General features: G+C 39.8%; 3 protein-coding genes across 6 annotated transcripts; 2 read left to right on the plus strand and 1 right to left on the minus strand.

The window, feature by feature from the left end:
• The first annotated feature begins 3,035 nt into the window (after positions 1-3,035).
• timm23a (translocase of inner mitochondrial membrane 23 homolog a (yeast)) lies at positions 3,036-10,192 on the plus strand. Of its 4 annotated transcripts, XM_079260843.1 has the most exons (9): positions 3,036-3,616; positions 5,836-6,142; positions 6,401-6,488; positions 6,646-6,704; positions 6,804-6,897; positions 7,457-7,541; positions 7,623-7,681; positions 7,869-7,979; positions 9,446-10,192. In XM_079260843.1, the coding sequence occupies exons 4-9, from the start codon at positions 6,654-6,656 to the stop codon at positions 9,562-9,564; spliced, it is 519 nt and encodes a 172-aa protein (XP_079116969.1). In that variant the 5' UTR covers positions 3,036-3,616; positions 5,836-6,142; positions 6,401-6,488; positions 6,646-6,653; the 3' UTR covers positions 9,565-10,192. The 4 variants fall into 4 exon arrangements, with proteins under 4 accessions (XP_079116969.1, XP_079116966.1, XP_079116968.1 ...); XM_079260840.1 differs by having other exon boundaries at positions 3,038-3,616; positions 5,836-6,488; XM_079260842.1 differs by lacking the exon at positions 3,036-3,616 and having other exon boundaries at positions 5,092-5,945; positions 6,064-6,488.
• A 276-nt stretch (positions 10,193-10,468) lies between these two features.
• LOC306771644 (elastase-1) lies at positions 10,469-12,982 on the minus strand (the record flags this gene model as incomplete). The annotated part of the gene is made up of 6 exons (XM_079260909.1): positions 10,469-10,648; positions 10,728-10,891; positions 11,400-11,680; positions 11,774-11,868; positions 12,639-12,748; positions 12,853-12,982. The coding sequence occupies 6 exons, from the start codon at positions 12,980-12,982 to the stop codon at positions 10,469-10,471; spliced, it is 960 nt and encodes a 319-aa protein (XP_079117035.1).
• A 9,317-nt stretch (positions 12,983-22,299) lies between these two features.
• Positions 22,300-27,856, plus strand: syt15 (synaptotagmin XV; the record flags this gene model as incomplete). The annotated part of the gene is made up of 8 exons (XM_079261184.1): positions 22,300-22,306; positions 22,385-22,577; positions 23,162-23,319; positions 26,417-26,709; positions 26,791-26,958; positions 27,028-27,136; positions 27,277-27,459; positions 27,717-27,856. 8 exons carry the CDS (start codon positions 22,300-22,302, stop codon positions 27,854-27,856), a joined length of 1,251 nt encoding a protein of 416 aa, XP_079117310.1.
• Between the last annotated feature and the right edge of the window lie 97 nt (positions 27,857-27,953).

Here is a 27,953-nt window from a genome sequence, read left to right on the forward strand (position 1 = left end):
CACACTGATGTATTTTTCCTCAGCAAGCACTTCTCTCATCTTACGGCTTCTCTTTCTGTGCAGAGACACATTAACTGAAGCACAATATTTGTGACTGGTGTTGAAATTGAAAATATATTAACACGCTTTTCTGTAGGATACAACGCTTTTGTTAGTTTTGCACCACATGTGCTTTTCGAAAAGATGCATCAGGGGAGTAATCTCCATGGTTAATCGACACATCTAATGATTTAAAAAGACCATCATTCAGGAGAGAAAAATGCCAGCGCAGAACCTTTTCCACTGTAAAGCAACTGGCACTCGGTGAGGAAAAAGAACAAACTGGAATCTGAAAACACAAAAAGTATCTGGCCAAGAAAAGAAAAAATCTCCAGATACTGAGTCGATGCACACTGATACACAAACAGACTGAAGGCTGCCCTTCTTGTGTCAAAATCTAGAAGACTTTCACAATTATGCCTTTGCCTTTTTCACACTACAGTATTGTATGAGCTTGAACAACAGTGCCTTTATTTATTGAAAGCGATGGAAACAATGTTACACCTAAATCTTTCACTGCAACATCACGGGTTTGCACCCAGCTTGAAATTATATCATTTGGGTTCATGCTTATTAGTTAAGACTGCAGGCAATGCGCGACAGTCCCAATCACTGCTCATGAATCTATAACCATAACTCCATCAGTGCCAAAAGAAAGAAAAAAAAAGTGGTTCATGTGGGTTGAAAAAGCAGCGTCTGAAATTTTTTAATGAGGTTTGGACGCCTCAGAACAACAGTGTTATATTTTGTGTTTGTTTTGCTTGTTAGTGTGTTTGGTCGTGTTGCTTCTGATGAAGTCATCCATATATGTTTGCATGTTTATCTTTTTCCCCCAGAAGATACAGTTTTACACAAACAAAAACCAAGTGATGCCTTCATATAAGAGAAAAAAAAGATCATGCAGCCGTAACATCTGTAACAAGTTTATAATGTATTTTTATATTCTATTTTGTACACGACAAAAGCAACAAATAACATTAAATGACCTTTTCAGATCAGAGCATTATGCCTTATTACAGAGAATAATCTGACAAGAAGAACTGTTCTTTTTGTGTCATTTTAGTGATCAATCTCGAACTGTCCTGATAAACTGGAGTTTCTGATGTTTTCTGTATTAACTTGAGCCTTTGAGATCAGCATTGCTTGCCTTCTGTGCCTTTTGTATACAACGAGTGTGACAATTAACAGTGTAGTACGACATTAATCTACTCTCCAGTGCCAAATGTAGGTTACTAACTGTTACCACTTCTGTGATTATTAACCACTTTAATGGTATTTGTCTGTGCTTTGGATTTTCTTTTTAAAAAAAAATACACGTGTGTCTAAAAAGATGAGAAACATCAAGAAAGATATGTTTTAAATGATGATCTTTTAACTTTTATCTGAGTAGGAATAACTCTTTGTTCACTATTAAACTCTTAGTTGTAAAACTAACAAACTTTGTTGCTTTTTCTCTGTAGCACTTAATTATGCAAAACGGCTTCATTTCTGCATACTAATGACCAAACACCCCTTAGACACAGAGAGAAGGGGGGAGAACGCCAAGCGGACACTTCAGCCAAAATGCAGGGAAAGGGCCACATCGTGTTTTTCCCACTTCTCCTTTTTTTTGTGTTCTTTCTTTCGTCTTCTGTCTTCCTCTGCAATTCAAAGTGGACATCACACACTGATGTGTGTAATAAGAGAGAAGAAAACACCCAGCTCACCATGGTTTCTCACAGGCATGCACATGTATAACAGACAAAAAAAAAAAAAAGGAGAGGGGTGAGAGATGGGTGGGGGGAAGTTGCAGGTTTGGAGAACGAGATGGCCAGGGAATTGAAGGGAAATCGATTGTGCAAGATCGCCCTCAAACATCTGCACAGTAAATATTACAAGGGGATCGCAGCCTGTCCCTGAAGCCTCAGGAAAAACTGCCGCTAATAATCTGCACATGTCATGGTGGCTACATTTACTTTAATTGCACTCATTAACTTTTAAAACACATTTTAAAAAAACAAACAACAACAAATCTTTGGGTAATTTGAGCCATTTGAACCTTTGACACTTGAAGTTAAAAGTGAAACTTCCCTTTAAACCACACTTTAAAGTTTTTACATAAACACAAAAAAGAAGAAAAAATCACATGGGCTTCTCTGTGGTGAATGCAGCAGTGGGTGGCTTATTCGTCCTCTCCCTGCCCTTCCTGCTTTCATTGTGCAGTAGGGAGGGGGGGGCTGATATTGAACTTCAGGCTTGGAGTTGAGCCTGCTCTATAGCTGCAACCCCAACCCCCTGATCACAGACAGAGAAAGGACATTATGTGACCGCTGCTGACAATCCTCTGGACAGGAAGAAGCAGAGTGGAAGCACTGAGTGGAGATAGAAAAAAAAAAAAAGGGGGGTATAAAAGAGAGAATGTGTGTTCATGTGTGTGGATTAGAAATGGGTGGGGGTGCTTGAGTGTTAAGATGGGTGTGTACGCTTGTCTTTGCTTTTCCTGTTTTCACTCAAGTTATGTGCTGCTTTCATCCCTGTTCGCCTGGAATGAAACACTCTTAAAGCAGCTGGTAATGTATTCTGCAGTCAGCTCTCACCATTGCCAGCAGTGGGGGCCCAGCGCTCCCAAAGCTTACAATCAGTGTGTTTACGCGCATGTGTGTATGTGTGTGAGGGAGATGATAAGAAAAAGCAAGAGGAAAAGACAGGTTGATTTACATTGCCATGTATGCACGGCATTCTCCACATTATGAACAACTCCAGATTTCCTCTGCTTGGTAAATATTTGATGACCGAACAGTGGAGTGAGTTTAGCTGAATAACAACGGAGTTCTATGAGCTGCGAGGAAACAGCTCAAAAGTTGTATTTCAAACCCTTCTTTCTCTCTTTTTCTTCCTTGTCCTCTTCCCATGTAAATAAGGCCAACTCCCCCTAACTCCACACACCCCTCTGAGGCAGTTTAAAGACCCAACACTGTCTCCTTGTCTCCTTGACAACCAGCTTACACTGGGGTCCTGTCGTGGCCTCTCTGTCTTTTGTGTTTGGGAGCTCAGAGAGACAGAAAGAAAGAAAGGAAGGGAAAGAGAAGAGGAAGGAGAGGATGAAAAGTTACTGAAAAAAGACAACAGAGATGACATCACGGCTATTTTATCCCACAACTGAAAATGTGGTTTGTAGTCCAATGATGATGATGATGATGATGAGGAGGATGATGATTAGCCACAGGCACAAAATGGGTGGCAGCTCAGTCTGAGAGCATGAGCGGATAGAGAGAGGGAGCCCCATGGCTGAATGGGACATTGTGGGAAAGACAGTGGGCACACTGGGCAGTAACACAGAGAACACTAACTCACACATCATGCCAGAGGGTCTGAAAACACCCACACTGGGCGACAATGGCAAACTTCATCGCTCCACTTGGCCCCTTCTGAATACACACATACAATGGCAGGATCCAAATAAGATGCTCTGTTATTTGTGAAATTCAACACACTAAATTCCTTCAGTGGCTCTGTCCCTTAGACCGGCACCAGATGGCCGGGGATGTGCGCGTCCATGTGTGGGGTCCTAACTCGCAGTTGCATCATGACCTTAAAGGTAGGTGGCGTACAGATAAGGGCCTGCCAGGTGTCATATGGAAGTTATTTTAACTCAGCTCTCTACACCAATTACATGCAGCATCGCGCAGATTAAACTTGTATCTGCATGTCTGGGAGCAAATCTAACTAAATCAGTTAATTAAATCAGACTTAATTAGAAAGAGGGACTAAGGACAGGCAGAACCAACAAGTTAGACCCTCTTTTCCTGGTCACACGTTTACATTGACTCACTGCTGCCACCGTGTGTATAATGTAAGGAACTGCAGGTTTCTTTTAAAACACTGAGAGAACTGAGGTTTTCAAAGATGAAGAACAATTTTGAGATGTAACCTTAAATTGTAAGAAATTAAGAGCAGCTGTTTTCGTAGTCTTAAGACTGAAAATATATTAATTTGTATATAGATAAACAGGTGACCTCAGTTCTGTAACAAGAGACATTTCTGCTCATATGTTTTCAGTCCTCAGTGTATTGTAAAATGAATTACTCTTGTGCTTTATTTTTATGTGTATCATAAATACACTATTTTCATTCATGAAATAATCACAACAACAAGCGTATAGTTGCCAGAAATAATTTTGAATGTAAACATTTTTAAAGGAGGACTGACTTTTGTGAATTGAGGACTTCTTCACATTTTGTATTATTTTTGCTTATTTTCTTTGATAATGCTTTTTTAAAAATTGTCTTATTTTGTCATCTTACAATTTATTCAGAAGTAATGAAACATAGCGCATTATTGTGAAATGTAAACTGCCCATTAAAGTAATTTAGAAATTGTCAAGGTAATTTTGGTAAAAGTCAAAACTTTTCGTCGTAAAACCTCTTTTTCTGTGACTCCAGGGGAAAACATGTTATTGTTAATAATAGTCTCATCAAAATCATCAGATTTTTGTGTTTTGATGGTATATTGTGCTTATAGTTTATTTCACCAAACAAATTAAGCAAAAATCAAATGTTTACACCCACACACACCCACACACATACACACACACACACACACACACACACATATATATATATATATATATATATATATATATATATATATATATATATATATATATATATATATATATATATATATATATATATACACATATATATATGTGGGTGTATATATATATATATATATATATATATATATATATATATATATATATATATATATATATATATATATATACACCCACACACACACACACACACATATATATATATATATATATATATATATATATATATATACATATATATATATATATATATATATATATATATATATATATATATATATATATATATATATATATATATACACATATATATATGTGGGTGTATATATGTATATTTACATATATATATATATATATGTGTGTGGGTGTGTGTGTGTGGGTGTATATATATATATATATATGTATATATATATATATATATACACCCACATATATATATATAGGGCTGGACTGAAGGCACAGAGGCACTAATATTGGCAGCACAGGAGCAGGCCCTGAGTGCCAGAGCGATCGAGGCCCAGATCTACCATACCAGGCAGGTTCCCAGGTGCAGACTATGTAAAGGAGCCCCTGAAACAATCCAGCACCTCACAGCAGGGTGTAAAATACTGGCCAGTGGGAAACTCACCCCACAATGATGGAGAATGAGGGGGCTTAGATCCTCTGGGACTTCCAGATCCAGACAGATAGAATGGTGGTGGCCAACCAACTGGACACAGTGATCATGGATAAACAGCAGAGGAAAGACATAGTGATCTATATATCCATCCCCAATGATGGAAATATCAGGAAAAAGGAGCATGAGAAACTGGAGAAGTACCAAGGCCTCAAGGAAGAACTGGAGAAGGCCTGGAGGGTGAAAGCAACAGTAGTACCTATAGTGATCTGCGCATTGGGGGGCGTGTCCCCCACACTGGAGAAGTGGTTCCAACAGATACCTGGTGAGACATCAGACATTTCCCATCAGATATTTCCATCCAGAAAGGCGTATTTACAGTTTATAGTTCAGTGAAGGGCTGTACTATCCAAAGCACATCTGCGCTTAAAGTTTTTTTTCTTCTTTGTACATTTATGTATCATGTTTACTTGTGTTCATCTATAAAAGTTTACTTGATAAAAAATTGTGCATAAATTTATAAAGAATTTTTCACCTTTACGACCAAATAATTAAATTATTGCGCTAAAAATGTTTGACTGAACAGGATTTTCTCCTCTTGGCCTGAAGTCAGTTCTGTGACGTGTCGCGTGCTTCACTTCCTTTGACCTTGAGTTCAGTAAACAGATCCCAGATCTGTTGAGCTGTCGTAACATGGTAAGTGTAATTGGTGTTCGTTTTTAACTTTTACTTACTTTGTACTTATAACTACAGTTAAATCATCAATCAATGACAGTGAAAATAAATTCATAATTTTGTGATCTGTGTTTTGTAGATCTGAAGGTGGGCGTGTTTTCTGACGTAACGACAGCGCGACACCGGTTATCGCTTTACGACAGAGCGTGCTACTGGAGGTCAGGGCCATGATGACATAAAAACCTCTGTTAACTGAAGGGAAAAGGTGTTGTTTTCACATAAAAATCCAGGACTACATATACACTCCTTTGGGAAACAGTGTATTTGTGGCTGTGGATGCTGTAGTTCTTCGTCCAATAGTTTGGTTTTAGGTTTTGGGTGTTACGACATCGCTAGCATCTGCTAACGTTAGCTTTCCTCTATTGGTGTCTTCATAACATTTCTGATCTTTTACAACCATGGACAACAACTCGCAGGGATCTGGAGGACTCAAAGGAGGTTTGGGGGGTTTATTTGGAGGCGGTGCGCCTGAATACTCCAACACAGAGCTTGCCGGGGTCCCCTGTAAGTGTCGTGTAACATTGCTTACATTACATGATCTTTATAACCACATTACAGCTTCAATGTTTTACACAACTTTAAACTTTGATGTCAGACATGCAGGCTAAGCAAATGTGACGTATGTTGTCTCAGTAAGTAATATTTCTTTGTTTGGTTTTAGTGACTGGGATGAGTCCTCTGTCCCCTTATCTGAACGTCGACCCTCGTTACCTTGTTCAGGTAAACCTGAAACGGACCCTGCAAAAATGTCCTTGCATGTAATTAATGTTCTTTGTTTATTGTCTTTTTTTTCTAACTGTCTAAATGTTTATATTTTAGGACACAGATGAGTTCATTTTACCCATCGGAGCCAACAAGACAAGAGGGAGATTTGAGCTGGCCTTCTTTACCATTGGAGGCTCTTGTATGACTGGTAAATAACAGGCAACTCCAGGATCTTAAACTTCGTTTTGACCTTTATTTCTAGAAAAGAACGCGTGACCCCGATTATGTTTACAGCAGAGACTCACAAAAATCTGTAAAATGAAGCCTTGTTTACATCTTTCTTGTTTTATTTCCAAGAAAACAAACAGAAATTCAGCAGGATTAGAGTTCAGTTAAACATTCAACAACTAATAATGCGCATAAATCAAACATTTTAATGTCGTTAAGATCAATATATTGTTTGTGTTAATAGAGGGCTTTTACCCAGCAGGGTGATTTGAAACCTGAGGTGACCCTTTTGGGATGAACTAGTCATGAACTGGACCTGGTTGCCTCATGTTACCCTCCATCCTTGCTAATACTCTTCTGGCTAAATCAATATAAATCCCTACAGCCAAACTTAGAACTTAGTAGAAACATGGAGACCATCTTTTCTGTAGTAATACTCACAAATTTGTAATCATCTTTCAATGTTTGATCTTCAGAAGTTCTTATAATCAATCTTTGTTTTCATGGCCTTTCACTGAACATTACACTTTCAACTACAGGAGCTGCACTCGGAGCCCTAAATGGTCTGCGGTTGGGTCTGAAGGAGACTAGAGACATGGCATGGTCCAAACCACGTAATGTACAGTAAGTTCAGATACACAGTTCAGTTTATTGTTTAGTTTTACAATTAATTTTACAATTCAGTCCTTTTTTCTTTTTCATCAGAATTCTCAACATGGTGACCAGACAGGGGGCGTCATGGGCCAACTCTCTTGGTACTGTAGGTAAGACTAAAATTAAACTTCATAAAACTCATAAATGTGACGTTAATATTAAATGACCCCATCATAGCCTAATATAATTATTTAAGATGTGAATGTGAAACCCCTGGACTGCTGTTATGGACTTTATTTCATGTGACCTGACTGGTAAACAAGCATCACTTTAATGTTTTTCATCATATCTTTGCAGCCTTGTTGTACAGCGCTTTTGGTGTGGCGATAGAAAAGGCCAGAGGAGCTGAAGATGACATTAACACAGTTGCAGCTGGCACATTAACGGGGATGCTCTTTAAATCCGGCAGTAGGTGTCTTTTTTTGCTTATGTGTGTAAATATATATGTATTTTATTCAATCAATATGAAAGAAAATTGGAAACTGCCTAACATTATTTCCGTATGCTCATCTTTTAATTGCTTTCTAAAGTTCAAAGAGAAGCTGAAGCAGTAATCTTTTCCATTTCTGCTAAATAAACTGATCATTGAAAATGGGCTCTCTCCGGGAGCTTCCTCGCACCATCCAAAGACATGCATGTTAGGTTAATTGGTTACTCTAAATTGTCCCTGAAGAGTGAGTGTGAATGGTTGTTTGTCTCTCTGTGTGGCCCTGCGATGGACTGGCGTCCTGTCCAGGCTGTACCTTGCCTCTTGCCCAGTGATTGCTGGGATAGTTTCCAGCATCCCTGCGACCCTTAATTAGACTAAGTGGTTCAGAAAATAACTGACTGAAAAAAATGAAATAATTAGAAAAGATTTTAAGGTTAGTAACATTTTTGAATTCTTGGATTTGATCATTGATTACGTTCGCCAAGGAGGTTATGTTTATACTGGCGTTTATCTGTTTGTGTTGTGTTATCAAAAGTTAAGGATGGGTTTTCATGAAATTTTCAGGAGTTGTTGGAAATATGAAAAGGAAGAACTGATTCAATTTTGGTGGTGATCCGGATCACCGTTTGGATCCAGGAATCTTTCAAAGGATTCTTGAACGTGCTTGGCGGAGGTTTGCAGTCTCCGAGTGCTTTTCTAGCTTAGTTAAAACTCTGACACACCACCTGTAAAAGCAACTGTAAAGGTTTATTTTGTGTTTTTGAAGTGGAGTTATGTGAAGTAATCTGTGTTTTACCTGCTGTAGACGACAGCCAGAACCCCATCAGTATGACAAGCTAACAACTAGTCAAGAGAGAGTCACTGAAACTCACAGTCTCATTGGTTTGATTTGTCAAAATAGTTACACTTTCACACGCACTGAACAAATTAGATAAGTGGACTATATAAGTGCCCAGTTTCTTCCAAAACCCTTTTTCAAACTTAAGAAGCTTATTTTATTTGTTGTTTGTTGTAACTAATATTTGTTCTTTTAAAAGTCCTTTTTTAAGTTCTAAATAAAAAAAAAAATTGAAATAAAAGAAAAAAAAAAGTGGCGTTATGTGATGCGAAAGCAGCAAGTTGTAAACTCAGTCTGTTCAGTTTTTGCGTAAACTCTGAGGGTTTGGTTTTAAGTGACTAAAATGGACTCTTCCCTCTTCAGTAAATCTGAATGTTCAGCATAAACGCTTCATCAGGGTTTTGTACCAAACAGAGGGCAGTACAGGTTATCACTGGAAAGCACCAAAATCCAACGGATTAGAGTTTGTTGTATTATAAATCTACTTAATACTCGTTTGAACTAAACTGTTGACTACAAAACATCTGGTACGGTCTGAATAAAAATAATGATTGTTTTCTGTGGTGATGTCAGTAATTACTGTTATTATTGTGTTTGTTTTCCCAGGTGGATTAAAGGGTGCAGCCCGTGGAGGTCTGGTTGGTTTCGCCTTGTCTGGTGCCTACGCTCTCTACAACAACTGGGACCATGTCACCGGCTCTTCCTCGTCCTCCAGGCTGTACTAAACTTTCCCACACAGCTGATTCAACATTAGGGCCAAATATCTCAAGGACACAGCGTTTAACTACAGCGCTAAGACTTAGACTCTGGTTAAAACGCAGTGTTCTTGTCAGGGAAGAGGCCGTCGGCACCAGTTTCCCACCACAGCCACTCACCATTAAGACCTCTCTGGAAAAAAAAAAAGAAGATGAGGCAATGTGGACTAAATACTTCTGGAAAGAGTGTCTTGTTACATCTCTACCCTCATTTTCTCTATCTTCTGGGGTGTTCTGTAGCAAGAACATAATGAGGATCTAACATAAAAGCACCATTTTTGTTTTATAGTTGTTTTTTGGAAGGCTTTTTGGTCTTCTTGGATTTTAAAATCTAATAACTCCTGACATTTGGGTGAAATGATCCAGTTTGTGAAATGACCTCTAGCATCTGGTGTGTTGTACACTGGATGTGGATTCTGGTTTTGGACTGAAAGACTCTGAAAGATCTGGAAACACAGAGCAAAGCCTTATGGTCTGTTGTATTTATTGAAACACACATACAGTGAGTTCTGTTGTACTTTGCTAAAAGAAGTCACTGTACAGCTGAAGTAGATGTACTTATTGTTCATTTGTCTCCATCAAACCACTGTAATATCAACTAAAATAAAAAAAAAAGGAAAAAATGAATATTTTGCTTTTAATACATTTTATTGGGTGAATTAAATTGGATTGGGTATGTGATGCGGTGCTCCCAGAGAAGTATATTCTGTCAACTATTGGTTGTTATTTGCACATACATAACGTGTATTTACATGATGAAGTTGTTGTTGCAGAGCTGGATGTTTGTAGAACAGGAATGTGACAGTAAGACTTTTAAAAAAAAACCCAAAAAACAATATAGTAGAGCTTATGTGTGCTGGGTCGGGTGGCCCGCTCAGTGCAGGAAGAAGTCCCTGATGCGTGTTGCTTCGATCCAGGGGATGTAGGCGGCGGTGCGGGTGAAGACGCTGGGTTTGTTCTCCACAGTGCAGCCGATGGGGCCGAAGCTCACCACGCCATGCACCTCCCAGCGGTCCTGGCCTAGCTGGCACAGAAGAGGACCACCAGAGTCACCCTGAGGAACAAAAGAGTAAAGTAAAGATGAGACAAGATTGGCTGATGGGACATCAATTTACTGTAACGTGCAGTTGTACCTGGCATGCTGCAGGCGGGTCCTCGGTGTCTCTAAAACCAGCGCAGATCATGGAGTCTCTGACGCGGTCACCCCAGAATTTCTTCTGCCGGCAGGTTTTAAAGTCGATGATGGGCAGACGGGCTTGATTCAGAGCTTCTGCCAGAGAGACGTTCTCCTTCCCACCTGAAATGGGTTGAAGAAAGTTTGAGCTGCAGTTTGAGCAAAACCGACATTTCACAGAGTTGTGTCATGTTGTTCACTATTCAATTCAACTTTATTTATATAGCGTCAAATCACGGCAATGCCATCTCAAGACGCTTTACAGACAGCAAAAAAAAAACACATAATGAAAGCCAATTCATAATAGGCTATATAAGGAAACCAACAGACTGAGTTGGACCTCCAACTCAATCTCCCATCCAGAGGAAGCACACTGGCGACAGTGGGAAGGAAAAAACTCCATTTTAACAGGAAGGGTTGTTACCAGTCTGTTAATGTCACGCTTCACCCAAACACTCCTCATTTTAGTGGGATGGTGAAGTGGGGATCAAGCTCTTCGACTGGGTCATTCGGATGGGTAGATGGTTACTACTCCCTGATCCCCCGAATGGAGAGGCCAAACATCAGTCATCCTTCATAATTACACTATCTGGTTTAAACAGAGCCATCCTTTTCCCTGCGCTCCACTCACCACGGGTGTCCCCCCATCCTGTGACCCAGCAGTAGTGACCCGGTCTCAGACTGGTCTGCTTGCGCGGCAGGCAGGCGTAGCGAATGAACTTTGAAGGGAGGATATCTGTGCCAGCCTTCACCAGGGCGATGTCGTAGTCCAGCTCGCTGTGAGTGGGATACCGGAAGTTCTCATGCCGGTAGATCCTCTTGACGGGGAAAATCCTCTCTGCCGTCTCAGAGCGCTTCAGCTGATGCTTCCCCAGGACAATCCTCCAGCTCCCAGCATCCTCGGCTTTACCTCTGGAAACAAAACAAAAGAAGCACAGTCATTGTTCATCTTTCCAACCATCAAACTATGTCTATATGTGTCACTTTGTCGTGGATTTTTCTTACTTCTGGAAGCAGTGAGCGGCAGTGAGAATCCAGTTCTGATGGACTAGAGTTCCTCCACAGACATGAATGTAATGTTTACTTCCTCTGGGACGGACCTGTGAGAAACATTACAAGTATGAGACAACAAGTAGTTATGCAGGTCAGAGGTGGTAACTTGGATTATTCTTACATCTTTACTGCCTGATTTTCCATTTCTAAGTTCTTCAGCGCTGACAAGTCAAACCCACGCCTGCTTTCTTGGAGTTTAATCTTTTATCCGTTTGTGGTTTTATGTGCTTTATTTGATCTAATTAAGACCAAAATCACATTCCTGTCAGGCAAAATATAATCCATGAGGTCCTGTTAAGTTAGGTTTTATGAATTAAACCGAAGTCAATCAGCATCCTCTTAAGAATAGTCGTAAAAAAATCTGTTTGTTTTCTTTGTTTTACTTTACTTCTCTTGATCAGATCTGTTTCAGATTTGGTTAATGTTTTGTAGGAGATTTTTTGGAAGTGCACCGACAAGTTTGAAGTCTTCTGGTTCTTTTACTTTGGCTACAAGTAAAACTTTGTCCTTTAAAGCTACAGATTGCAGGCTTGAGGTACATTTAGGATACATCTACTTCCAGTTTACTCTCTCCATCTGTTGGGATTGTATTCAGTCTTTTTTCAAACATTAACACATATTTTTCATGACATTTTGAATTTAAAAATGTCGGGACACCATCAGACTTTGTCTCTTCTCAAATTTTGATACCAGTTTTATCCTTGCTGTCTTACGCTATAAAGTACAAAAGCAGTGATAGCAACAGCAATAATTACAGCTTCATTTGAAAACTGATAAAACTCATCCTGGAAAACTGAACTGTCTGAGTATAAATTACCTGCAAAGAGACCTGCCAGGGCCAGGAATGAGGTCTGGCCTCATTCCCAGACACAATCCTCTCAGCCATGTTGGGTTTGAAGTGGGCCATACCACAATCCTTTGGCCAGTCTGGGATAAAAAAACACATTTAAATACATAAAGCACAAGTTTCCTTGAGTGAGAAAAAACATTTAAAAGTGCAAATATGTCTAGAAATATGTATTTGCCCTCACCTAGATGGAGGATTTTGTGCTGTGGCTGTCTTCCAGGGGTGAGTGTGTATGCGGCTGCAGGCTGGGATGCCTTGCTCAAAAGCAGCGGCAGCAACAGAGACAGAAGCAGAGGAGGTCCCGGCACAGCCATCGTTTTCCACAGAATCACCGGCCGGCACACATCCCATGCTATTTATACCAGGCAGCAAGCATACGCAAATGTACATACACAGGTACACGTACAGTACACACAAACACACACAACTGCACACCTCCAGGGACAAAGAGCTGTGCCGCAACAAAGGCAGAGCGCTGGATAGTTCTCCTCTAGCTTTGAGTTTCCACTGCAGCTGAGAAAAAGGGGATTCTGGGAGTCCCATCAGCACTTTCACACACACATAGTATGCTCACCGACATGACAAAAGGAATACTGTACACAAACATCACATCACTTCACATGACTTATAATAGTGACACAGTGACCTTACAGTAACCTTTATATCTGGTATCTAAAATCCACAATCAGAGTTCATCCTGCGTAAACACGATACAGTTTAACTACCTCATTTTCTGATTTATTCATATCTGATAAGAGCAAAGATCAGAAACTGAATACTTTGATCCAGGGCAAGAGCATGATGCAGTCTGTTAATGAAATGTTAAAGACCATCAACTGACATCTTAATATTGGTTGGGATGACTGATTTTATATTGTATAGCTTTTTATTTTACTGCCAGCTTGAAATCTGCATTTTTTTTTCACATGAAATGTCCCAAAGAGCAGCAAACTCATTGGCTTAAAAGCCAAAAACTCAAATGTATCCATTTGAAACTGCATCTCTAAAGGGAATTAATCCCCATTAAGAGACCCAACTAGACAATAGTAAAATAAACCTTTGTATATTAAAGTTTTTGTCAGTATAAACAAGCAAAATTAACATAAAGACATAGTTTTTAGGGGGATATCTCAGTGCAGTCTGTATTAAATAAGTTTTTCTCACAAAGAAGAAACCCTGCAACTCTAAAATACGCAAGGTGCTCATGAGGTGTTTACTCATATAATTAAAAATGCGTTCAAATAACAGCAGCAACATAATTGTATCAAATTGCTGCATGTCACATTGTTAGTGTATAGCACAGTTGGTCCTAGTTTAAAGTGCTTACTGTGTATATTTCTCATTTCTGGAAATTAAACCCAGTTGTACCTCCACTTCCAGCTTGTTATTGAGCCTTTCAGACCAGAAAATGGAAATTACTGTTAACACAAATAAACATCTAAAAATATCCCAACAACAACAACTGAAGTAGAAGCCACCAGTGAGCTGAGCTTTTTTTTCCTGTGGTGAATGAAAGAGAATGTGCCTGCTCATCTGAATGGCAGCGCTTGAATGGTAAAACCTGATCACCGTGGTTCACCAAGTTTACATACAACTCGACCTTGTGTGTATGTTTTTCTGCTGGGAATGAGTTGAATGAGTTCGGCTCCGTCTTCAAATGAGAGATTTGTGCTTAAACCACAAACTCAAGTGAGATCCTCTCCGGCTACATCCTCACAGAGACAAAATGAATTTTCTCAAGACAAAATCAGTTTAAAAAATGTGTGTTCGCAGTACTGCATAGAAGCCAGACCTGTATGTGGTGTTTCAAGTGGTTTTGCCAGGCTATTTTTTGAGGATTACAGTTCAGCGTTAACACTATGGGAAGGAAAATTGTATGGAAAAATCGAAAATTTAGTTTTTTTTGCTTCACAATTTTGAAATCGATTTTTCTAACTAAATAAAAAAAATTTTAATGGATTATCTTTGTCATTTTTATTGTTTTTATTGATCCTTTAACTTGTCTTCTTGGCCATTATGGCGGCAGATTGATGGTCTGGCTACTGTGTTTTTTTTTTTTTCCCTCATTGAAACCAAGAAAAATGATGAGCAAAAAAAAAGTTTTACAAAAACAGTTATATTTATTTTGTTTTTAATCTACAAAAATCAAAAATCGCAATTTAAATCGAATCGGCACCCAAAAAATCAGAATCTAATTGGGACAAAAGCATATCGTCACAGCCCTAGTTAACACCATCCTCCCCTGCAGACTCTTCCAGAAAATGTCAGACCTTGGCCTCCATCATAACATCTGCTTATGGACATGGGACCTGTTAACAAGCCAGCCAAAGTCCATCGGGGTGTTCTCCCAGTACTCGTCTGTAGTCACTCTCAGCACAGGGTGAGCTAAATTGTTTAAAAGTTTAAACTTTGTTTAAAGTCTACTGCTGCCATAGAACCAAATCAGAGGAGAAGACATGAATCATGTGAAAAATCTTCTTTAAGGAAAATATCACTTGATCAGCTCAAGCGACCTGATTAAACATGCCCACCATGGCACATGAGCAAAGCTAGACATCGACGTGTTTCACTGAAAATTTACTTAAGCTTAATAAAGATTTTCTAGGGGCATTACAGCTGTATAGCTAAACTATACTGACAGACAGCATTATTTTTAGCATTATGCACCAATATCCCTTTTGTTTATTGTGTATTCCTGTTGATAAGGGACACTGGATCATGCTGTACCATTCATAATGTTACAATGTTTCTACCTTTCAATATGTTGTGAAAATGTTTATGATTGGTGTTTTATGCACACACAAACACCCCACCCCCGGTAGTGGGAGTGGCATTCATGTTGTATCTCTTGAGGAAGCTGAGCTCCTTCAGTGCCCACACCAAGATGTTGCATATCTTCTTTAAGTCTGTTGTTTAAAGTACAATCTGCTTTCCAGCCATCTGTTGGGGTAGCAGCAGCAGAACTAGACTGGGACTAAACTGGACAAATTGATCAAGAAAACAGACTCTGCTGGGGATAACTCTGGAGTTCCTGGAGCTGATTTACAGAAAAGAGCTTAAAAATAGTGTGTATTTCTGCACAAGTATGTTTCAAGACAGAAAGGCAAAAGGGATCATTCCTGCCAGCAGCCTTTACCATCTGGAACAAGACTTGGATGGAGAAATCCTACGACAGCACTGCAATTTTGCTCATTGAATAAATTCAGTGTTTTAGTTTAATTAATTTTAGGGCAACTGTGGTTTTAGCAGAGAAGGAGTTGGAGCTAATCATGCTAACAAACATTTTTACTTATATATGCAGGTACATGTTAACCATATGAAGGAAGAGAGGTATAAAAATAAGCCATGGACTAATAATAAAATCAAAACTGCAGCAACATATAATTATCAAACATTGCATGCTGATTGATCTAACCTTAACTTAGTGGGAGAATTTTAAACATTAGGTGTTATTGTTTGTTTTGTTTTTTTTTTTTTGCTGAAAAATGGCAACAACATTCCCATGTGACCCACTAGTGGACTGAGGAAAGACAAAAGAAAAAGAGGATTATGTGTCTCTTTGTGCCTTAGCAGTGAGTGAGAAATACAAGGAAGTGTGCAGGTCTAAGCTTCTATAAGAGCTTCCTCCTAGAGCCTTGTCTAAGGTTGCATTTAACAGATTGTAAGATCCTCTAAATGGTGGAGGAGGATTTCAAGGTCGTAGGAGGAGGGATCACATGAACAGCATAGGTTAGCATCATGAGAGCATTGAAAGATACACAAAACAGAGAATTAAGGAGACAAACTTTTATCAAGGGATATCAGAAAGCCATAATATGATCCAGATCTTATTGAGCTGTTAAAATCATTTTTTTGAAAAACAAAAATCAACTTCAGTCAAATTGGAGGTAAAAAAAATTAGTGCGCGAAGGATAAATTTGTGACCAGATGTTACCTGATTTTGAAACACAGACTTCGACTTATCGATGCATCTGCTAAGTGAAGATTGCAGAACTCAATGAGTTCCATCTTTTCCCTAAAGTCCATTACAACAAGTAAATGGAAACAAAACCTGCATTGGACTAAGTGAACATAAGATGAATAGAAGTACGTAAAATGAAGAAGCATTGTACGTTTTTCACAATCTGGTTTTTTACTTTTTGTTTGTTGAGTTTTTTTTTTTTTTTTTTAAAATAAAAACAGAAGGATCATCAGAAACAGAAAAAAAAGTTATTTATTGAGCATCTATTAATCATTTACAAATGTAATATTTCATGGTAGTCTTTTCCTCTGATGGCTTTCATGTCATTCTTATCAGAACTACACCAACCTGACACTAAAGTGCATTTACTTGCTAATCGTGACCAGAGAACAATATTGGCTGTTCTGTGATTGGTGGTGAGCTGTTGGTCAGTTTCACTCAATCGTTTCCAGTGTTGTGTCCAACAGCTGACAGAAAAAGACTGCTATTGGTTTCTAAAGTCAGTCATCCGTCTTTCTAGAGCCTCCGCACCATCCGGGCCTTCTCAGAGACCCGATCATTGTCTTCTTCTTGATGTGTGTTTGGGACTTAGGGCTGCTGATATCCTCCTCTCCAGATAACTTAACACCCTTTGTGTCATCTCTTTCTGTGCTGCTTCGTACACACTCTGCTGTTTCATCCTTTTTGCCTCCTACTCCCTGCTGCACCTCTGTTTGTTCATCTACCTGCAGTCTGTCTTGACTCTCACCTTCAACCATGCACTTAATGCTCATTGCAGGTGGACTTATGTCCAGCGCCATGGTTGTTACCAAGTTGGATATGACAGGAGGCTTTGGTGCTTTCTTCTTCTTGATGGCGCTTTTCTGAGATTTGGGGTTTTTCTTGAGTTCGAGATGTTTCTGTATGGCTGTGCTTAGCTCTTCTGGGTCCACCGAGGCTCCGTGAATTTCCCATGTCAACCCATCCTCATCCCACTGAACCTGCTTCATGCTGCTCCTCCTGGCTAGGGTTTCACGATTCTCCATCTGGATCTTTAGACATGACCTCCTCCTATCCAGATGTAAACATGCGGGGGTAATGTGCAACTCTGGATCGTCTTGTTGGCTCTCCTCCTCTTCACTGCTGCTTGCAGGGAACATGCTGGAAGATGGTGACACTAAATTGGAGTGGGATCCTACTGGAGACTTTAGGTTCAGCCTGGATCCAGGCGGTGAGCCCAAGATAGAGTGGGACTCTGTATTGGAGGTGGACAGCTTTCCCCTGAAGTCACTGCAAGAGCCAAAAGGAGAGACTGTCTGCACAGCCACATCCACCATTTTCAGCCGTGAAGTCGCAGTGGCCTCCTCCCTGAGGAGCTCTATCTTTAGAGTCTTTGCAGTTCTCCCAAAAGTGTCACATTTGCATTTGTGACTGTCATCCAGTTGGGAGTCACTCAAAGAGGAAACAAGTGGCAACCTCCAACTTCGGCTTGCCAAACAACTTTGCTCCACCTGCAGTGGGAGTGCAGGATAACAGCTTGAAGGTCCTTTTCTGGATTCTGGTCCTTCTGCATGAGAATTTGACTTCTGGTAGCCGACTATTTGCAACGGGCTTTTCTGTCCTTCGCCCTCAGATAAGTGGGGGCTGCTGGTGCCCGGTATCTCCTTCATCGCATCATCAGCGAAGCATCCAGGATCTGAACCCTCTCCTGCGTCTGCCAAGCAAACAGGGGACGGGACTGGGGAAGGGAACTGAAATGAGAGTTTCTCCTGGGAGCCTTCGTCTTCTGTGCTAGTGAGCCGAAGCTTAGAAGACAAAAGATTTACTGGCGGTAAAGTGGGTGTCTGGAAGGGTGAAATTAGCGGGGACGGTGTTGTTGGCGGGGAGGTTAGTTTGGACATTGAAGACTCTGGTGTGGAAGAGTAAGGGACGTCTTGGTTGACACTACAGGGACGTGAGGATCCTCCTTTCCATACAACTGTGTCTGGAGTGCTGCTGCGGCTGTGAGTGCTGCTGCACCCGCTCCAACGATGCATGTTGGAAATCCAGCGTTCGCTGAGTGGAGGAGGGCTGAGTATGTCCTTGCTGTGAGTCATTAATGACAATTGGTGGCTGTTGTGTTTCCACTTGTGATGGTGCAGCTGCTGGAGCGTCACTGATTTCTGGTCAGAGTGTGTGTTAGTGCTGGAACTGCGCTTCAGGTCCATTTTAGTCCAAGCTGGGTCCCGCTTGTGTGCTGGGCCTGTCGCCATGACAACATCCATGGAGCTTTTAGAGAGGGAGAAGATGGGTGTCTCCTCTTCTTCATCCCCTACGATTCCAGTTTCATTGGAGGTGGAGAGTGACTGTCTGACTGAGCAGCAGGCTGGCTGGTAGCTTTCAGATGCAGGGCGACCAGCCCTCGCCATGGTTACGGCTCTAACCTGTAAGAAAAGATGGATATGTTAGTATTTAATCATTCCTTTGTCAATAAGTGGAGCTCATTAGCAGCCGTAGAGAGAAAACATTATATTCCAAACCCATCTTTTACAATATTTTGCATTGGTGTGCATTTTTTGTTAATGTGGGCAAGTACGGACCAGAAATAATATGAGTTCACACATTCCAGATATAACAGATTTTCTTTTAAGAAAAGGAATTCGGAACATTTTATCAATAAAACATATTAAATTTAGCTTTCTTTGTTGTGATTTTGTGACACTTCTGACTCTTGAGGACTTTATTCTTTTTAGTGGTGAAATCCCATGTCCTTTATCTTGTTGTTATCTCTTTGTCTGCCGTTTCTGAAGCTCTATAAAAATCAACCGAAGCCTCAGATTTAGCTGATATTTCCCTAAAGATCCATTGTTGTGAGTAGTGTCTCACAAAGTTACATAGCTGCCATCTTAAAACAATATTTCCATATTTTGATAGAGCATGTTCACACAAATTTAACTGAGCAAACTGACACAAGCCGTCATTACAAACACACACAAACACCAACACAATCACATGCACTCCCAGATTAGTCAAATGAGATTACACAATCCAGATTACTTGATTATTGAGACAAAACGAAGATTAATAGAAACGGATTAAAAGGGTACTTGGCCATCAGATGACAGATTACAGGAGCCATTAAGCCAAAGATATGAATGGTAGTTTTTTATGTTTTGTATTTTTAGTCAGTACATATGCACTTCCTGATTCCTTACTCCAGTTTTTATGTTTTTCAGAGACAACCCCCCTTTTTTTTATTAAAAGTAAATAACATCTGCTTTCAAGGGCATTAAAGCAGTAAGCATTAAAAATCCCAGTAATTCTGTAACTTATTTCCTTATTGTTGAAGCTAAATGCAAAGCTGTCATTGAGCTCTGTCCCAAAGTGACCTATCAGTCGCTCAAACTTCACTGAACTGCACAATTTGCCTTCTAATCAGTCTTTTCTGGCGCATAAAGGTTCACTTCATCTAACTGAGCAGCCTAAATGTCAGGTACCAATGAAATGAACCTCTTACCTATAGATTTAAACCTTATGTCCAGTTTTGCCTTCTGCCCTGCCGCGACCAGGAAGCTCTAAACATCGCCTCTCCTTCCTCCTCTCATTCTTTCCGCTCTTCATCCTCCCTTCTTAAGAGGATCTCCTTTGTTGTTTCCAGCCACAGAAACAGCTTCCCAGTGTTTTTCTCTGCTGCAGCGTTTCTTAATCTTGATCTTCTCTCCTTCAGCATGACCTGAAGTGACTTACACAATAGTGTAACGCCTGATTTTTCTTTGTCAGGGTGTATTGTTTGTTATGTCCATGTGCGTGTGGTGGAAAGAGGGCCATTACTCTTTCCCTTTAGCCCTGAGGATTAACAGCCATCTTATTAGCTACTGTCCAATCCAGTCTAAGTGTGTTAGATACTAGTGAGCAGTAGGTGGGCAAGTGGCTTATGAGCATTTTGATTTGGGTTTAAGATCAGGTCAGCTGTCAGGATTATTACAATGTATTTTTAAGCTGCTTGGGCAACACATTACATGTTTACTGTAGTGGATTAATATAGATAAGGAGCCTAATTTGCCCATTGATGAGGCTTTCTTGTGCTAAATGCTAATGTTTGTTGATTTCAGTACTCATCTTCACTGTTATTTTAGCATGTTAGCATGCCAAAATTAGTAAATTAAATACAAAATAATACTAAACTGATGTAGATTTCAAAAGTATAGAGATATGCAGACTATGACTCCATCCAATGCTCCATGAAGTTTTATGATTTTCTTTGCAACAAACACATAAATGGACAACCAACAATGATTTCAGTCTTCCACTTCAGCTCTTATTCTGCCCAAACAACCATTTGTAATGGTTTGGGGCCATCTAATCTTTACCCCCACCCTCTTCCCATAGATCATGGGCAGATTAACCTGCAAGGCCTCCAGGAAAATCTGTCACTGGTCCCAGTGGACTAATTCCCCCTTCCCTGACTCTGCTGACCCTCTGTGGAATATGGATGCCCTCCTGTTGCTTTGCATTTCCCACTCAGCTCAGAGCATGAGGCAGATTACTGTACCATGGCTTTTCTTACAACCTGTTCATCTTCAGGTTTGGTCTTTAGTCTGCGGTAATAAGATTTAGGTCAGCTAAATAACTTGTAACACATGATGTCCAGTGTGCATTAAAAATACACTAATAAGATGTACGTTTAATTACAAAATTGCTTTTAATTCCTTTCTGCGTGATGTGATTAACAGAAAACCATCTGCATGCTGAGACATTGCTGTTTTGCATAGAAAAAAACTGATGAGGACAACAGAGTGAGAATACTTTTTGATGGCATCCAGGTGAAGGTTGTGCAGCAGATCCAAGGCAAACCTTGTAAAAGCTGAAAAGATTATGGTATTCCTTGACGGATGGATGGATGGATGGGTGAAACATTCTGCATAGTCACAATATGACAGAAATGCTTTAATACTACAGTAATCATCAATACACTTAGCATTAATCATGCTAGTTAATGACCATCTTATAAGTCATAAATGATTGAGTTTAACTTGTATAAATTTTTCATTGAGAGCTAATTCATATGTTTTTAATTTACAGAGTTGCCAAAATAGGCTAATATTAATCTCGTATAGAGAAGTTATAAGAAGCTCATTTTTATTATTGCTGTTTAAAAATGAAAAATAATCAGTCATTTTTGTCTCTAAATCAAATCAAATCAAATTAAACTTTATTTCTTGAGCACTTTTCATGCCATGGGCAACACAATGTGCATTACAAGAAAAAATCAAGTCATAAGGATTAAAACAAACAGCAGATAACAAGACATTTAAAAACAATAAAGACACAACCTCTTCCCACACACTCATACACACACACAAGGACATAGAGCAAATTAAGTGATAAAAATTCTGATAACATACCACTATATGACTGTATGTTATTTTATACACAACACATTTTAAGTAGATCATTTCTGGAGAAATAAGAACATTGACATGTAATTTCATGGACAACTGGGGGCCCTCCTTATCCAGCCCCACAGATAACAGCATAACAAGGTGAGAACTAACCAGCTGTCTCATGCTCTAACTGCACGCTGGTATCACCGACCAGAGACTTTTGTGTCAGTAACCAGACCTAAATTGCAGCTCCTGCTGTGGACAATCAGTCTGTCTGAGTCACAGAGAAGAAAAGGTATCAGGTCTTGAAGCTGAAAGTTATCTAGTCATGGCTGGTGAGGAGAAAAGAATACTAAGAGCTACTGCTTGCAATGCATTTGGATCACAGTGATTTAATCTGTTGCCTTGTTCAGACCAGGTGCTGCTGTTGAGTGTTGGTCTTTCTCTGGGTCTGGTGCTGCTAGTCCTGCTGAGTTTTGTGTTATTTTGCCTATGGAAGAGGAAGAAAAATGAGCAGAACCAGTATGAGGAACTGCTCTCCACAGTACCATCAGTACCAGCATGTTCTGCTCCAGTGATCCTCGTGTCTCAGAGTTCCTGGACTCAGTAAGAAGAATGATAGATGTTTACCTTTCTATATGTACAAAGATTACGTTTTTATTGAACTGCTAGAATGATGGACCTCCTCCAGGAGTGAAATTTATAGATAGAGAAAATCCTGAGCTTTTAAACACTGCAAAAACTCAGCCTTAAAAAAAAACAAGAAAAAAAATATACAAAAATTAGGTAAATGTTGCTTAAAATAAGATAATCTGCCAACAGAACAAGAAAATTTGGCTTGTCAAGACTTCCCAAAACAAGTAAAAAATATTCTTAAAACAAGAGGAATTCTCTGGCGTAAAAACTAAGAATTATCTTACCTTTAAAAAAATAATGATATGTGTACTCAATTTAAGATTTTTAATCTTACTTAGATTTCAGTTTTTGCAGTGAACTGCATGGGATGAACCTCATCAGCACACTATGATCAAGTGAAATGTAAAAAGAGGGCAAGTTGTTCATATCTGTGTATGAGGATGTTGCATTAAGTTTAAGACCTAACGGCAACATCTCAAACATGGAATCACAGAAAGCATGTGCCAATCACTCTGCAGTTCAGGTTTTATTAAAACTTCTTTTCTGTGTGAAAGGCCCAGTGAAATTCCCTTTACTTTGCCTCCGCGCTTCATCACACGGAACAACGGAGAGGTCAGAAATGAAGACACCGAGGAGAAAGAGGAAGGAGAGGAGGTGAAGACAGACATCCGGCGGGACATTCTGGCTCATCGTGGGTCCCTCTCAGTTAGAAGTAGGTCATTATTGTTTGTTTTGTATCACTAAGGTGTCTGAAATGCAGTTGTTGCCATCAACTTTAAAGCTAGTTAGCCAATAAACTAAATGATTAGTTTACCTGCATTCAAAGGATTCTGACTAAATATTTTTCTGTTTATCCATCAGTAATTCGTACACAGAACGAGATTTTATAGAAACCATCAAAAAAGTTTTATAAAACTGAATGGATGTAGCCTTTATTAAAATAGTTATTATTATTTTGTTTTTGCTTTTCGTTTGTTGGTTTTGTTTTAACTGGAATTGGTTGCTTTGCTGACAATATGAAGAAGAACAGTTGCTAAATCAGTTGTGGAATTGGCCAAGTGACTTGTTTCATATAAAACTCCTTTTATTACCTGCAGGCACCTCAAATACAGTTTTTAGAAAATCTGAAACTATCAGGGCTTTAAACAGGAGGAACGATAAACTCTTTGAGATCTGTGTCTGTTTTTAGGCTTCTGTTAAAAAGTCACAAATCCATAAATGATATAAGTATAATTCTACAACAGCAACGCCTAGTTGAAAACCTTTGGAGTTATAATAACACAAGTAAGATCTGTTAAGATGTGTGATTATAAGTGTCAGTGTATGTGTGAAGAATATATGAGGTGGGCACATAAAACAAATGTTTGATATGAATATTATTTTGGAATAATACAGCTGTAACTCTAAACCTCTCTCAATCATAGTACACTAAGAACATAAATTATGTTTCTGTTCTTCCCCATTTATCTCTTTACTGTCATCTCTGAAATATATATATACATATATATATACATAGATATATATGTATATCTATGTATATATATATATATATATATATATATATATATATATATATATATATATATATATATATATATATATATATATATATATATATATATATATATATGTATATATATATATATATATATATATATATATATATATATATATATATATATATATATATATATATATATAACAAGCCTAAAATGCATTCAAACCTGTACAGGTGAACTTAATGTGATCTTCTCTAAGTTTTTAAATGCACATGTCCAACTGTTAAATGTTTCAATACATTTTGCACAAGTTGCTGTTCTCTAACAAGGAGCTTAACGGCAAAAATCACGGCAGGTGTGTGATCCTTGAATTGACCAATAAATGTCCTGGTTCAATTAGAGCTGGTGTTTAAACAGTTGTCCTCATCATGCTGTTCATATTTTGACATCATGAGACCAAGACGACACCTAACAATGGAACAACAGTCCCTTGCCATTGCGATGCTTCAAACAGGACGTTCTCAGACAGAAGTGGCCACTGAGCTTGGAGTGTCACAGAGTGTCATCAGCAGGTTGCAACAGAGATATGGAGAGACTGGAAGAGTCACAGAAAGGCCTAGAAGTGGACGTCCTTTGGCCACATCCCGTGCTGATGAACGCTACATTGTGAACACTGCCCTGAGAAACCGGATGATAAATGCCACTCAACTCCAGGCACGTTTAAGAGAGGTGAGAGGCACCCAAGTGTCACGTCAGACCATTCGAAACCGTTTCCATCAGCGTGGTCTGCGTGCTAGACAACCTGCACGGATACCTGACCACACCACCAGGCACAGGCATCATCGTCTTGCATGGGCCAGGGAGCATTTACGCTGGACGAGGAACCAGTGGGCCTCAGTGCTGTTCTCTGATGAAAGTCGATTCACACTGAGCGGAAATGATGGCCGGCAACGATGTTGGAGACGTCAGGGAGAGCGCTATGCATCAGCCACTGTTGTCACCAGGCGAGCTTTTGGTGGTGGCGGTGTTACAGTGTGGGCAGGGGTGTCCACTTGGTACAGAACTGCCCTACACTTTGTGAATGGTACAGTGACAAGCCCATACTACCTGAATAACATCATTAATCCAGTGATTGTGCCCCTACATGAACAGCACAGGCCTAATTCCATCTTCATGGACGACAATGCTCCTCCTCATCGAGGCCGCATCATCATGGAACGGCTGTTGGAGACTGGTGTACCTCAAATGGAATGGCCTGCACTCTCTCCAGACCTGAATCCCATTGAAAACCTGTGGGATCAGCTGAGCCGTCGTGTAGAGGCTCGAGACCCTGCACCCCAGAACCTCAATGACCTGAGGGCTGCCCTTCAAGAAGAGTGGGATGCCATGCCTCAGCAGGCAATAAGTTGCCTTGTGAACAGCATGAGACGTCGTTGTCAAGCTGTAATTGATGCTCAAGGGCACATGACGAGATATTGAGACGTTCAAATTTTTTGTTGTGGTGTAACTACCATTGTTGTTACCTTTTGTGTTGAATGAATTTTTTGAGATGAGGAAATCAGTAGTGCATCCTTCTACTTAAATGTCTTACTTTTATGATATTATATCACTGTAGCATGAACATATTGCATTTTCCATAAATTTCACCTGAAAGCCAAATATCCCTAACTTTTTGTGAGTAGTGTATATACACATATATAGATAGATAGATAGATAGATAGATAGACAGACAGACAGACAGACAGATAGATAGATAGATAGATAGATAGATAGATAGATAGATAGATAGATAGATAGATAGATAGATAGATAGATAGATAGATAGATAGATAGATAGATAGATAGATAGATAGATAGATAGATAGATAGATAGAATTGTAAGAATTGCAAAACATCTAAAGCTTTTTTATGCATTTTACATGTAAACACAAAGTTTAAAACCTACATAGTCATTTGCACTTGAAATTTGTTGGTGTTAATTTAATTTCTTTAGGTTTACGTAGTTTTCTTGTGCCTACTCCCAGAAGAACATCCCACCAGCTGATCCAGTCAAGCAACAACTCTTTCATTTCTGTTTTGCATCCACAAAGATGAGTTTTGGACAACAAATGGCATCAGTGATGGTTACGGTGACGATGATGCCGCATCACCATCCAACAAGTTCTTTAGAGATTTCAGTTTCAGTAAAGTTGTGGAAGGGGAGGGACCATCTGATCAATACATTGTCACTCCATGGGCAAATGATACATTTTAATCATATCAAAACCTTTTCAAATTGTTCAGTTCTCCAAAATGATTTGTTTTTCTCAGGTTGGTACCCGGTGGGGTCAGTGCTGGCTGGTCTTTACCCCGCAGCTCCTCTGAACGAGGTGGTGGCCCCCCCTCCAGGCATGGCCACGCGTCTGTGTTTCTCTGTGGAATACCGACACCGCAGCGAGCAGCTCATGGTCTCTTTGCTCCGCCTAAGCAACCTCCTTCCAAGCTTTCATGGCAATATTACCCTGGTGGAGCTCAGGCTTCTTCCTGATGACAGGAGGCCCCGCCAGGCGAAGGCCCGAGGAACGGGGCCCGACCCAGAGTTTAACGACTGCTTTGTTTTCCAGGTGAGGATATCAAAGTTTGCTGACCAATGGACAACAAATTTGCTCAAATGTTTATTGTTTCTCATGACATCATCTGCACAGACTTCTGGAGTGTATGTTCATCAGAGCACCCTGAGCATGTGTGTGCTGAGTGTGGAACAAGACGGTAGACGACATGCCGTAGGCAGGGTGCTGTTTCCGCTTGAGGGAGAGCTTGGTCAGGCAGGCAGGGTACTATGGAGAGATCTGGAGCCAGAGGAAGATAAACAGGTACAAACATGTGCACATGTGCCAGAAAGTGGTCACAGCAGCTCTTGATAGTTCTGTCTGATCTCTTAGTGCTCAGAGCTGGGGGATATTCTGATATCCCTCAGCTACAGTTCGTCTCTGCAGCGCCTCTCAGTGGTGGTTTTGAGAGCTCGAGGTCTTCAGCTGCTCACAGATGCAGGTATGAGTAATTTCCGATGAAAACTTGAGGACACATCAAACAGCACACTGTTCAACTGCAAACAAAGGAAGTTAAATATGACTAATCTGACTAATAACAAACTTCCGCGAAGTATCGCAGCATTTATCTGTGTTTCCCAGGTATGTGTGTCCAGGTGAGCTTACAGATACACACTCAGGTGGTGAAGTCGAAGCGTAGCTGTGTGGTGAAAGGAGAAAAGGACCCCCTCTTCAATTACAGGATGACTTTTAAATTACGACCGCAGAACTTAGATGAGGCCTGTCTGAGGTTTGAGCTGCAACAACCAAATGGCAGCTGCTCAGGTGAACAGTTTTCCCAAACACCCAGAAATCTGTTTATTAACTGCACAAACTCTTAATAAAACATTTGTTTTCTGAATTCATACAGGAGAAATATGCATTTGCTCAGTAATTATTCTTTCTATTTATTTTAATGGCAGTTGGAGGGATTACAGTATTGAATATTTTCCAGTTGATATTTATTTTTGTGCTGTTTTTTATCAAATCAAGGAACTTTAACAGAAATCTGCTTTCTTCTTCGGTCTTTGCTTTGCTCCCAGAGCCTCCATCCCTGCTGGGAGTGCTAGTGGTGGGTCCCTTTATGTATGCCAGGGGTCTTCAGCTGCAGCACTGGATGGACATGATCAACAAGGCACAGGAGCCGGTCAAACTATGGCACGGACTGGGTCGGGCAACATAACTCCTGAGTTGAACTCACAAGCTGTAGACAGTCAGAGCCAAATGCCAAATATTTGCCAACAAAAATGCCTGATTTTTCTGTTATTTGTAAAAGTTAA

The sequence above is a fragment of the Telmatherina bonti genome (genome assembly GCF_933228915.1).
Source record: "Telmatherina bonti genome assembly, chromosome: 21".
NCBI classification, from domain to species: Eukaryota; Metazoa; Chordata; class Actinopteri; order Atheriniformes; family Telmatherinidae; genus Telmatherina; species Telmatherina bonti.